Here is a 13,075-nt window from a genome sequence, read left to right as displayed (position 1 = left end):
ATGAATTTCTTGCGTTTCATTTCCATCTATGCTTTCCTTTATGTTATATTCTAAAGTCCCTAGGGATTCTTTATAGGGCTTTTTTATGTATTGTCACTCTTAAAAACAACTATTCCCCATGTCTCCTTTTACACATTATCTGGGATTCAGAGCATTTCTTAGATGTGCAAAGACACTTCCACATACACACCTGGGCTTCCTTTCTGTTAGTCTCAATGGCATCTTCTCCTGTTGCTCTGATTACTACCTTGCATCACAGAGCTGCTTGCCAAGTGGTGAAAGGAGATACAATTTGCACAAAAGGTCTTAAGAGCCCAATGTACATGCAAAGCTCTGCACTAGGCCACCTAGCCAATGTACGGATGCACAAAGCCCAGTGTTAGCACACTTAAGAACTAAAGTACATAGATGGGTATGAAGCTGGCTTTTTCAGACCTCAATGGTCCATCTAGCTCAGTACTGTTTACACTGGCTGGCAGTGGCTCCCCAGGGTTTCAGCCCTACCAGGAAATGTTGGGGATTGAACCTGGAACCTTCTGCATCCAAGGCAGATAATCTACCACTGAGCTACAGCCCTTCAAAAATGTAAGGAACTATAGTGCGAAGGTGTTTTTACTTTCCAATCTGCTTGGGAAGTCAGGGAAGGGACTTCTTAACTTGCCACAGTGAAGGGCTAGCAGTATTCCAAAGTGCAGGGCTACAATGACAGTGTGTTTTTCATGTCATTAATGACACTTTGCGAGGAAGAAGGAATCTAACGCTTGTCCTATCATAATCTGATGGCTTCCCTTAGATCACATTCATCATTATTGTAGAGCTTTATAGGTGAAATGTGGGTGGCCTCTGCAGAGAAGAAATTAGAATTTGGTTGAATTGTTTAGGTTTTCATAGGAAATAATGGGGAACAAGGACTGAAAAGCAGCTAGCTACAAGTTGTCTTGAGTAAGCTGTTATCAATTTTGATGAAAGCAAACAAAGTTCATGCCCAGAATCTCACATATCACACTTTATTTTTACTTTTTTTATTTTTTACAATCTCTACATATTTGTAGTATGAATTAGATGGTTCCCAGCTGAAAAGTGTGATGTTACAGCTGTGGAATCTGTGTTTTGACCAGTACTATAGGGCAAAACATGTTAGAAGAAAAACTGAAGGCTCTTAACTCATGTTTTCAGGAAGATAAGGAAGCAGCATTTGCAGAACAGAATCAGTGGTCAAGGATATACTTTGCATGCAACAGGTTCCAGGTTCAATTCCCAGAAGCTCCAGGTAGGGTTAGGAGATAACCCAGCATGATACCCTAGTGACCCGCTGCCAATCAGTGCAGAAGGACCAATGGTTTAACTCAGCCTAAAGCAGCTTCCTATATTGTCACATTCTTTCAAATGGATGTTGAAAAACCTTTACAGTCAAAAGAGATTTTGGCTGTAGATGTTTGTGTTCTAAAGTATTAAGATGGCACATGGCTCAATGGTAAGAATGTGGACTTTGTGCGAATTCCAATCCAAAATGAGACCTGGCAGATGATGCATTTCAACATCCTATTTCACAAAATGACCTATTTCTTCTCCTATTATAAATCCATGCATTAAAAGCATACTATAGCTTCATAAAGACAGGGATTGAGTCAGAGAAGGTAAATCACAAGCCACTGTTATATCCTGTGTTTCCATCATCATCTGCATAGAATGTAAAGCATATTTAATGTGCACTGACCTGTACTTTCCAGTCCGTACTTGTAGAGCTCTCATACCGCAATGCTGGGCACCTCCAACATCATTTACAATATCATCCCCAATCATGATGGCCTGTCACAGCAATGAAATACAGACAAAAGTGGTGTCAAGTGCATTTGATTCCTGTCATACTTCATCTTCCTTGACATAATAAACTGCTTGATTTGATGTTTAATACAGCCATCATACAAATTAAACAAGATAATATTGTCACCGTATTGATTAAAAGTCAGCTCACCTTGAATATAATTCATCCTCTACCTATGAGGCAAGCACTATACATCCAGGCAATTTGAAAACCATCAGAGAAGTCAACATGCTTTTGAGACAATGCAATGGTATGCTAACATTTCAAGACGTTCCCATCGTATCTTTCAGTTACTAAGTGGTTAAATGGCACAGCTTTATTTCATTGTAACCACAGCCTGTCGGCCTAGATCTATCTATACCAATAGTACTACGTGCTTTCCATTGCTACCTAATAAGAGAAATATTGCTCACTATGCAATGGCAATTAATTGCATATTGCCGAGTTGGTTGCGGAGTTAGTTACAGAGTGGTGGGCTTTAGGGGAACAGAAAATGTATTATGACTGGCAGTGTCTCTCTTGGTGATGGTTCCTGTTATTTGTTTTTAAAATATAACTAAATGTTAAGGGGGTGGGGAAAATGTCACTCTAGATTTTGCAAAGCCCATCAAACTGTTTGCTGAAGATTTCCTCTGATCATGACATTCAAGTTTAGCAGGTTTCATTTTATGTGAAAAACAATACTCAACACTTCTCCCTTGAAAACATCTGTACAGCAGTGGATGAAGTACAGCTACAGTTGCATCATGTGTGAGACAGAGCAGGCAGATTTGTCATGCTATCATAAGAGCCAGTTGCTAACTGCATGATGATCAAAATGCCTTAGTATGCATAGATGAGCTGTCCCTAATCCAGCTCTCTGTGTCCTGCCCCTGCCCAATTCGATAATGCATAGAATCAGTTGCATCAGTGGCTGTTCCAGCTGTTCTGGTACCATTCTAAGCTGACATGTCATCCAGGTCTCTTTCCATCACATCCAGTGCTTTTTTTCTAGAAAAAGAGGTGCAGGTACTCACAATGAAGTTGTTACAGTAAGTGCCACACTTTTTAACAAGAACAAAATGAGGTGCTGGTACTGTGTACCCTTGAGTACCTCCTGGGGAAAAACACTGATCACTGCCATATCAAAAGGCTATCGTAATATACCATCACAGAAGTTGATCACTATGCTGGCTTCCTCAAAATATACCTATTCTAAAACAGATTGAGAATATATTACAAATGATTAGGATCCAGTATCAGATTTTCTGGAATTATGTCATGTAGAAAGGTGAGGAGACAATTCAACTTACTGACACAAACATTGCATGTCATACCAAATGGAATTTTACTTTGATAGAACAAGTACCATGATCTGCTGTCAGTTCTATCATAAAGAAGGGGCATTATTCCCAAATCATTTAGGATTTAAAAAATCATTGGCAAGAAGCCTGACTCAGGCTATCATCTTGCAGGAAGCTATCTTGGCTTGATTACCAGTAGATTTTAATAATTGCTGGATCCAGGAATTAAAGAGGTCTGGCACCATCTTTACACCCCAAGCTGTGATTAAATTCTAACACTTGCTAGGTCCAGGGATTAATTGGAGTGGTCTGGCACCCACAAACTTATAATAGTATATTATTTGGCATTTATGTGAAAGTTAGGGGCAATGGATCTAATTCCAGGCCTAGCTGCATGTAACTAAAGTCCCCAAATGAGGGACTTTGGCTGCATTTTACATTGGCTCCAGAACTCATTGCTCAGCTGGGGAGTTGGATACCTATGATCACACAATCCTATTTTTATAATTACTTCTTACTAGTAGGGATCAAAGTAATTAAGCAGCAACTGGAACCAACAGCAGTAGGCAAGAATGAAGTGGCAGCAGCTGTTGGTGTTCTTGTCTCCACTACAATTTTTATGTAGATTTCATAGAAAGCTGCATAATTCAGTAGCATAAGTAGGAATCTTGATTTAACAACTGAGTGTTCAAATGTGGTTGTTGTTTCAAAATGGAAATTTCAAATTTAATGGATTTTGGAAACAATTGCGTGACTTGCTCAGCTCCAGGTCAGGGCCAAGTTCCCTTCCACTAAACCAGGAGCCTATGCCTAGGCAGTTGTTCTGTTTGCTATCAAATGTTTAAGGAAACACAGTTTTCCAGTGGTTTATAAAGCTCCAAGGAAAATGCCTGCAAAATGAGGGGCCTAAAAAGGATCAAATCCCTTGCTGCAATTAACTGGGGCATTTGATTACTGGTGAAGTATTCCTCTCTGTCTCTAAAGAGAAGTTTTCATGCGAGAAGACCATCCACATTGAAAGTGCAGCTGCACATGAGCAGCAGTGCCTATCCAGGCCAGCTTGTGGCATACGCATACAAAAATGTACTCCAGCCCCCTGGGATTTCACAGATTTACTATCGGTGAAGGGCAATAATCACTAAAGGAGGAGCAATTATTCCCAAATCATTTAGGATTTAAAAAATCATTGGCAAGAAGATAGAGGTCAAGAGGTGCACTGTCAAGGGAAATAAAAAACTCTACCTGTCAAACCTAGGTTTAACTTCCTCTCTGACTGCAATATACTAAGGTGGGGGGGGGGGACAGGCAGAGAGGGATGAGGGGGGGGAAAGATAAAACCGAAAGGTCACATGCCTGCTGAAGGCCAGAATTAAAAGATCTCCTGTTTGTCCACAGATTTTACACAGGGAGCACAGTTATTTTGTTCAATTAGCATGAGGAAATCTTTTTAAATTAACTAAAATTCCTATTATAGACTTAGAAGGTCTGCAAGAGGCAAAATGACATTGAAATAAGAGATGTGTCACAAAAGGAAGACAACCATAGATGGGTGTTTTCCTTGAGATAGTGGCTGTTGTAAAATTGCAGTACACATATCCTTGTTTTCTTGTGACCAGTGGACCAACGAGCTATGGAAAGCCAATATTGGAATACTCACTTTGGAAAGCATGAGAATGATCACCAGATGAGGATGTATATAAGAGGTCCAAATAATATGGACTAGTATGGCCAAAGAGCAAAGAGTCCCAAACTCTGCTTATTCGTAAAACTTACTAGCGGAATTGAATCAGGCATTCTGTCACAACCTAATCTCTTAAATGTAGCAGGGAGGAAAGTGGCAGCAACTGTCAATCATCTCACACACTTAAAAAAGGCCAAATCAGCAATGGTTAATAATCAAAGTTCAGGAATGAATACTCCTGAATGAGAACTGGGCCAAAACAAACAAGATGAACTTTAACAAGGAGAAATGTAAAGTATTGCACTTGGGCAAAAAAAATGAGAGGCACAAATACAAGATGGGGGACACCTGGCTTGAGAGCAGTACATGTGAAAAGGATCTAGGAGTCTTGGTTGACCACAAACTTGACATGAGCCAACAGTGTGACGCGGCAGCCAAAAAAGCCAATGCAATTGTGGGCTGCATCAATAAGAGTACAGCATCTAGATCAAGGGAAGTAATAGTGCCACTGTATTCTGCTCTGGTCAGACCTCACCTGGAGTTCTGTGTCCAGTTCTGGGCACCACAGTTCAAGAAGGACACTGACAAACTGGAACGTGTCCAGAGGAGGGCAACCAAAATGGTCAAAGGCCTGGAAACGATGCCTTATGAGGAACGGCTAAGGGAGCTGGGCATGTTTAGCCTGGAGAAGAGGAGGTTAAGGGGTGATATGATAGCCATGTTCAAATATATAAAAGGATGTCATATAGAGGAGGGAGAAAGGTTGTTTTCTGCTGCTCCAGAGAAGCGGACACGGAGCAATGGATCCAAACTACAAGAAAGAAGATTCCACCTAAACATTAGGAAGAACTTCCTGACAGTAAGAGCTGTTCGACAGTGGAATTTGCTGCCAAGGAGTGTGGTGGAGTCTCCTTCTTTGGAGGTCTTTAAGCAGAGGCTTGACAACCATATGTCAGGAGTGCTCTGATGGTGTTTCCTGCTTGGCAGGAGGTTGGACTCGATGGCCCTTGTGGTCTATTCCAACTCTATGATTCTATGATTCTATGACTCAATAAAGCCCCTCCTGCCTTTTCCTTTGCAAGGCTTAGTACCTGTGGCATTATTTTTTTGCGGCGGCGGGGGGGGGGGGGGATGATTCTATCTATTTGGAGTTCTATCTACCTGGAGTTTTATCTGTCTGGCAGAACAAAGGTTGCCATTTTTAAACCACTAGGAACATTTCAAATTTTGAGAGTGTGCTGTCACAAAATGGCTGCCATTGGGGTATGGTGTAATATAACATAGTTGTCATATGAATCTGGCATAACACAAAATTACACAGTAATGTCATGGTGAAGCATTTCCCATAACTCTATTTCTAGACAGTGGTACCTCGGGTCACATACGCTTCAGGTTACATACGCTTCAGGTTACAGACTCCGCTAACCCAGAAATATTACCTCAGGTTAAGAACCTTTGCTTCAGGATAAGAACAGAAATCTTGTTCTGGCGGCCTGGCGGCAGTGGGAGGCCCCATTAGTTAAAGTGGTGCTTCAGGTTAAGAACAGTTTCAGGTTAAGAATGGACCTCTGGAACGAATTAAGTACTTAACCCGAGGTACCACTGTACTAGAAAAGGCTGAGCATGTTGAACTTCTGTCTGCCACACAGCTGTTAAAGGCGCAATATCCTAGTTTTTCCTCAATGCCAATCGTAAACCAAAGTGTAGGCCACCCCATTAAACACAAAGATACTTACCGGTATCTAATTTCCCTCATTGGCTAAAGCCAGTTACAGGTGGGAGCAGCCAGGCTGGCTCATTCCACAGAAATTGCTTTGAAGGGTACCTGTGCATTTGGCTTCATAACTTTATTTCTAAGAGGGCAAGAGACTGGCTATGCAAGGCAGACATACAATGAAGTAACAGGGTGGCTCTGAGCATTTACCAAGCCCAGGAATTCGCTTACAGTACCAGAATGTGCCACACAATCATTCCAATGCATAAATTCAATTTTGGTTCCCACGTCCCAAGCTTTCTTTGATGGATTGACCTTAATTTTGGGGGAGGGGGAGCCTATTTGTTGCTGCATTATTAAATAATTAGGAGTCAGAAATCCTCGCTGGTCTACTGGAAACTCACCCAGATCTGCTACTAGTCCTGGTTCTACCTTCTACTTGCACCTGGCGTACATCATTCACAACTAGATAAACCAATGGTCTGACTCAGTATAAAACAATTTACTGTGTGTTTATCTACGCACGAGTCCAAGATCATTCCAGCTTTCCAATCTTCTATTACCATTGAGAAAGCAGCAGCTCAGGTGTGTTGTCATTGGTTTAAAATAATATTGCTCTTGATGTATCTGCTAAGGTACCTGGACAAAAATAGGGTGGCAAAACAGGAGGCTACACCACTTGCTGACTGAAGAGCTGTGAGGCAGGGCCAGAGTGATGTTTACCTGTCCTTCCATGCTAGTTTACTCCCATGCCACCAGTGTGCATGCAGCACTCCAGCTCAGTGAGAAAACGTAAAGCCACTATTCATACTCTCAAGTTTTCAACCAGCCTCACATTTGTGGATTGTTTCCGTTTTTCAATGATATCCAGGATGCACTGCACCAAGCAGAGGTTTCTAACTAGGCAAATCGCCTTCTTGCTTTTAGTGCAGCATAATGACATTGGGACAAGGTGGGAAAGTTGCCTTATGGACCCATGGGAACGAGGGATGCATTCTTATGCACCATTTCATACCTATATTTGGCACTATCAGAATCAGGAATTTGCAACTACCAGTAGTTTATGCACTCTTGTGTGACCCATTGCAACTCCCATTAGAGCAGGACAATTTGCTTCAGATAGACCTTTTTATGATGGCATTAAAGTACTGGAACCTTAACATTATTTAGGTTTTAGCGTAATACAGTAAAAATCACCCACTGTTACAGAAGTCCTAAAACATATGAATTAGGCTATTTCAGTAACCTTTAAAGATGTGTTATTCTTTGTCATATTATTGAATCATAAGAAGGAGCAGGTTACCTCTAAGAGGTTTAAATTTCCTTTCTATTAAAGTAATACCAGCAATCTGGTTTTTTTCTAGGCTATTGAGGAAAGGTTAAAATGAAAATTGGACTTTAGGGAGTACCTTCTATTCCAAGAGCAGGTTGAAAACATCTCAGCTGTAGCAAGCAAAGTCAGGTTCTCTTTACAAAGCAGTTATCAAGGGAAATGACTGGTGATAACTTTATTGATTAAAGCAACTCCAAAAAATTCAAACTTTAGCCACTGTCTAGCTCTGCCGCAGTGAAACGGTTTAAGACACTGCAGTGGCAAAATGAAGAAAGTGGGGGGGGGGGAGCCCACTGTAATGTTTGATAAAGCACAGATGGGAATTTACAATGATTTAATGATACAGCTAATTTTATACTTAAGTGCAATACATAAATGGGCCTGAACAATTTTATGAGGTGAATGTCAGCATGCTAGGCCCTATTTTATCATCCTAGGCAGATACCAACACACGCAACAAACCTTGCATGCACGAACAGACAAGCTCGATGTACTAGATAAAACTGTCAGCTATTTCCCCCCAAATCACAATGATTATGGCTGCATTCTTGAGCCATTCCTTGTGGCTGCTTCGCGTGTGAAAGATAATCTATGTGTAGGGTGGGGGGATGTGTACAAAATACATGCATTGCTCAGGTGAAAAGAACACGTCTGTCTGTTTCACAGCAAGTAAGTTGAGCCTCAAACAACTGGTATTCACTGTCTCTGAATACCAGTTACCTGAATGGGGTAACTGTGCCCCTGAAGGACCAGGTGCGCAGCCTGGGAGTCATTTTGGACTCACAGCTGTCCATGGAGGCACAGGTCAAATCTGTATCCAGGGCAGCTGTTTACCAGCTCCATCTGGTACGTAGGCTGAGACCCTATCTGCCTGCGGACTGTCTCGCCAGAGTGATACATGCTCTGGTTATCTCCCGCTTGGACTACTGCAATGCGCTCTACGTGGGGCTACCTTTGAAGGTGACCCGGAAACTACAATTAATCCAGAATGCGGCAGCTAGACTGGTGACTGGGTGTGGCCGCCGAGACCATATAACACCGGTCTTGAAAGACCTACATTGGCTCCCAGTAAGTTTCCGAGCACAATTCAAAGTGTTGGTGCTGACCTTTAAAGCCCTAAACGGCCTTGGTCCAGTATATCTGAAGGAGCGTCTCCACCCCCATCGTTCTGCCCGGACACTGAGGTCCAGCTCCGAGGGCCTTCTGGCGGTTCCCTCACTGCGAGAGGTCAAGTTACAGGGAACCAGGCAGAGGGCCTTCTCGGTAGTGGCGCCCGTCCTGTGGAACGCCCTCCCATCAGATGTCAAAGCGATAAACAACTACCTGACATTCAGAAGACATCTGAAGGCAGCCCTGTTCAGGGAAGTTTTTAATATGTGACATTTTAGTGTACTTTTTATCTTTGTTGGAAGCCGCCCAGAGTGGCTGGGGAAACCCAGCCAGATGGGCGGGGTACAAATAATAAATTATTATTATTATTATTATTATTATTATTATTATTATTATTATTATTATTATCTCTGACAGTGGAGGTAGAATCCACTGTCCCTCCATGAATCTGATCCCTCCATGAATCTGATCCCTCCATGAATATGTCTAATTCTCTTTTAAAGCCATCCAAGTTGGTGGCCATCACTGCAAGTTCCATTGTTTATATACCTTATAACCTTTCTTTTATATGTCCTGAATCTTCCAGCATTCAGCATCACTGGACACCCACAAGTTCTGGTATTACAAGAGAGGGAGAAAAAACTTTTCCCTATCTACTTTTTCCATACCATGTATATTTCTATACATTCCTGTCGGAATTCTGATTGGGAGCACATTTTGTTGCTGGTCCCCAATTAATTTCATCTCAGTCAACCATTAAAAAAATGGAAACAAACACTGTGAGGCACTGAGACATCTTTCTGGGTAGCACAAGCCAAGCACAACAAGGAAGAGCCATCTCCTTGTTAAGACAATGGAAATCTAAGCACAACACTACCAGCAATGGTTTCTCAAGTCTTACCCTACTGAGCAGTCTGAATGCTAATGTTCCTATAGCACTACAGAGTTCAAAATATCAGCATCTTGCTTCAGACACCTTTGCCTTCAAACACACTGAGGGCTCTGAATCACATACAGATGATATACTGGAGGGGACAGGGCTTGGCAAACCCCCCTCCCATTTATCCCAATGTTTGTTTACACCTGAGGAGGCTGAGTGTCTGAATAGGGTTTATGTCGTTCCTGTGTTGCTTCCTTTTAAAACAACCAGATGCAAGCCCACTGAGCTTTTTCCTCAAAATCTGCCCACCTTTTCATCATATGTGTGTGGTGTTTTTTTAAAAAATAAGTGGCAGTGTTTTCTGTTTTCTTTTTTGGTTCACTGGGCCCTTCAAACTGGGATTAATGGATTAGTACAAGTGGAATGCTGTGTTCGGTCCTGGCCATCTCATTACTAGAAAGATAGCAACAAATTGGAAAGAGCTTGGGGAAGAGTGGCAAAAACAGTTAAAAGTGCTTTAAGGATTGACTTGTGAAGGAAGATTACAAAAAGTGAAACATATAGCTTAGCTACGTGATAACTAGGAAAGAAGATCAGGATTAAAATCCAGGATCAGGATTTTAACAGACTGCTTGTCTTTAAAAGTCACAGAGCAGCATTTTCAGGAACTCCTGGCAAAATAAGGGATAAAAAGTCATTTTAAAAAAATTTAGTATGACTAAATGCCATAAAAAGCTTTCTTTCATTTATATGTCTGCCTGTGTGGGGAAGGATCCTATAGAATTTTGTATCACAGGAATAATTTCCTCTACTGTTATTTACTGTGGTCAAAGCCACACCATTTGGACAATGTTAGGGCACATGATGGTTGCAGTGAGCAAAATAAGATTAACAAATGAAAGTGCAGAACATTGGCAAGACAACTCTCTTTCTGCAATTTCAAAATCAGATAAACAACTGGTATAAAAAAAGCCACACAAACAACTGTGGGAAACACAGGCTGCATGCTTTGAGGTTGTATTGGCAGTAGAATAATGACTTTGTATTGAAATGACCTCCGTGCAGTTGCTGAAGGGTTATATAATATTTATGAATATTCCATATAGAACTGTGCGAAGCTATCAGCACTATGGTTCGAGAGACAGCTGTGTGGTGCTGGTGGGGAAGCAGACAAGGAAGAAGGAAGCACTATATATCTATTTATTAAGTTTATAGACCACCTTTATCTTTCAAGGATCTCAAGGTGGTGTACCTTCTCTTCCCCCATTTCATCCTCACAACAACCTTGTGAGGTAGGTTAGGTTAAGAGACGCTGACTGGCCCAAGGTCACCCACTGAGCTTCATGGCTGGGTGGGGATTCGAACCCTGGTTTCCCAGGTCATAGTCCAACACTCTAACCGTTTTGCAACACTACCATAGTGCCAGTCAGTTGTAAGACTCTGTGTGTGCGCAAATGCGACTAAACAACAACAACAACTGTGTATAAAAGGGGGTCAATGTGTTCCCGAATGCTAGAATGTAAGAGAGAATAAACAGGGAATGGACACAGAAGGCACACATACTCAAAAAAGAAGAACTTTGGAATGTGATATAAAAGGGAAAGCTTCCTTTAATTTCAAATTCCAAAGTCTGATATTTTCAAAATTAGAATGAACATCCCCCTTCTAAAATCTATTTAAGGGACAATCATCCAACGGACAACTGAGCCTCGATGACTTACTATTTCTTCTCAATGCCTATATTCTATAATGCGATAAAACAAACAAAGCATGAAATACAGGGTCAGAGCATCAGCTCTAGGTTCTAAGACACAACACATGCTGTTGTTTTTCTTTATATCATCCAAACCACTGGATGGAATTATTATCTTGTAATTCATAACTCTTATTCCTTCCAAGTGAAAGTTTGTGCTGTCGCAGGAGGACTTATACCACTGGGTTAAAGTGGAGCCAGGGCATGTTTTTCTCCAACTTCTGTATAACAAGATACAGCAAATTAAAAGGCTATGGCACATAAAAGAAAAGCAGTATAATATTATTGTCTTAAACATGTTTATGAACTTAATTGCTTTTAAATCTGAAACAATACTGAAGACTGCTTTGGGAGAGAAATGCATTGTATGAAAGCTTGAGGGAGAAAATAGTTGGAAGTGATAGTTGTAATGAGGCCACCAGCTTTACTTAAAGGAGTCCTCACCTCCATTACTCAATGAAGAGGAATCTGACTCTTGGTCCCTGACAGACATGAACTATGTGGATCCTACAATGTCAAAACACACTCAAGATTTGGTAAAGATAAGAAGCCATTTTTTAAAATTGCATTCTGCACTATGAATGTATTCAAGCAAATACTCTATGGCCAACTCATCCTTTAAAAAGTGGGGTGGAGGGAGTAAAGGAAAATAAAAGAAACTAAACAGTACCCAACTCATGTGAGTAATCTCCATGAGTGAGCAATTTAACATGGGAACCATGCAATTTTTCTTTTCACAGAAGAGGAGCAGAAGTCCTTTGCGAGTTCGCAGCTCCCATGTTATACCACCTTTTGTGGAAGTAGACTGTTTGATTATATTTTCCCTTCCAAACCACCCCCTGGAGGTATTGCTAGAATCAACGCAGATGGTATTAATCAAGAAAGCTTACCTGGTGTGGTTCAATGCCCATTTCTGTCAAGGCTGACTGGAAAAACATTTTGGCTGGCTTTCCCACCACCTCCGCTTGAATATCGCATGCATACTAGATGAGAAAACAAAATTAACATGGTTAACTTTCAAAACAAAGGTGTCTGATTGATTTACACAGAAATAAGGCCACCAGCATTATCATCATCATAAAGGTAAAGGTAAAGGTACCCCTGCCCATCATCATCATAATCATGTGTAAATAATTGTGCAATTTTCCAATGTACACCTATATTTTTTGGTAATAAGCCTGACATATTCTTTGAAGCTATCCAGAAATTGGGTTTGTTTGTTTTGGTTTTGGTTTTTTAAAAAAGCTATGAGTTTCTGTGGGCTACTTGAAAAGAATGTAATGGTATCACAAAAAGTAGCAGATAACAGGCATGCTGCAATTGATAGAAACAAGTCTCTTCATGCTTTGGCTCATTGCTGACATACCACTACTAACATAGCCTGCCTTTTTCTTTCAAGCGACTTGCAGCCTAATCTTTCAAAGATGCAAGTGCATGCCTACAGACTCTGGCACATACTCTGGTGAGAATTACATGCTATGTGCAGCATGGGAACA

At 41.1% G+C, this 13,075-nt stretch overlaps 1 protein-coding gene across 3 annotated transcripts in view; it reads right to left on the bottom strand.

Annotated features, from left to right (window-relative positions):
- LHPP (phospholysine phosphohistidine inorganic pyrophosphate phosphatase) overlaps positions 1–13,075 on the bottom strand; it is a 108,482-nt gene that overhangs the window by 71,851 nt on the left and 23,556 nt on the right. For all 3 annotated transcript variants that reach the window (XR_013393216.1, XM_028730003.2, XM_028730004.2), the window contains exons 5-6: positions 12,470–12,562; positions 1,718–1,809 (exon numbers count right to left, since the gene is read on the bottom strand). Coding sequence is in view for 2 of the 3 variants with exons in the window: in XM_028730003.2 (XP_028585836.2) it covers positions 1,718–1,809; positions 12,470–12,562 (185 nt within the window). In the remaining variant the exon portion in view is untranslated. The remainder of the gene's footprint in view (positions 1–1,717; positions 1,810–12,469; positions 12,563–13,075) is intronic.

Source organism: Podarcis muralis, chromosome 6, assembly GCF_964188315.1.
Source record: "Podarcis muralis chromosome 6, rPodMur119.hap1.1, whole genome shotgun sequence".
Classification (NCBI taxonomy): domain Eukaryota; kingdom Metazoa; phylum Chordata; class Lepidosauria; order Squamata; family Lacertidae; genus Podarcis; species Podarcis muralis.
Note: the sequence above shows the minus strand (reverse complement) of the source record. Positions and strands in the feature narration are given on the sequence as shown.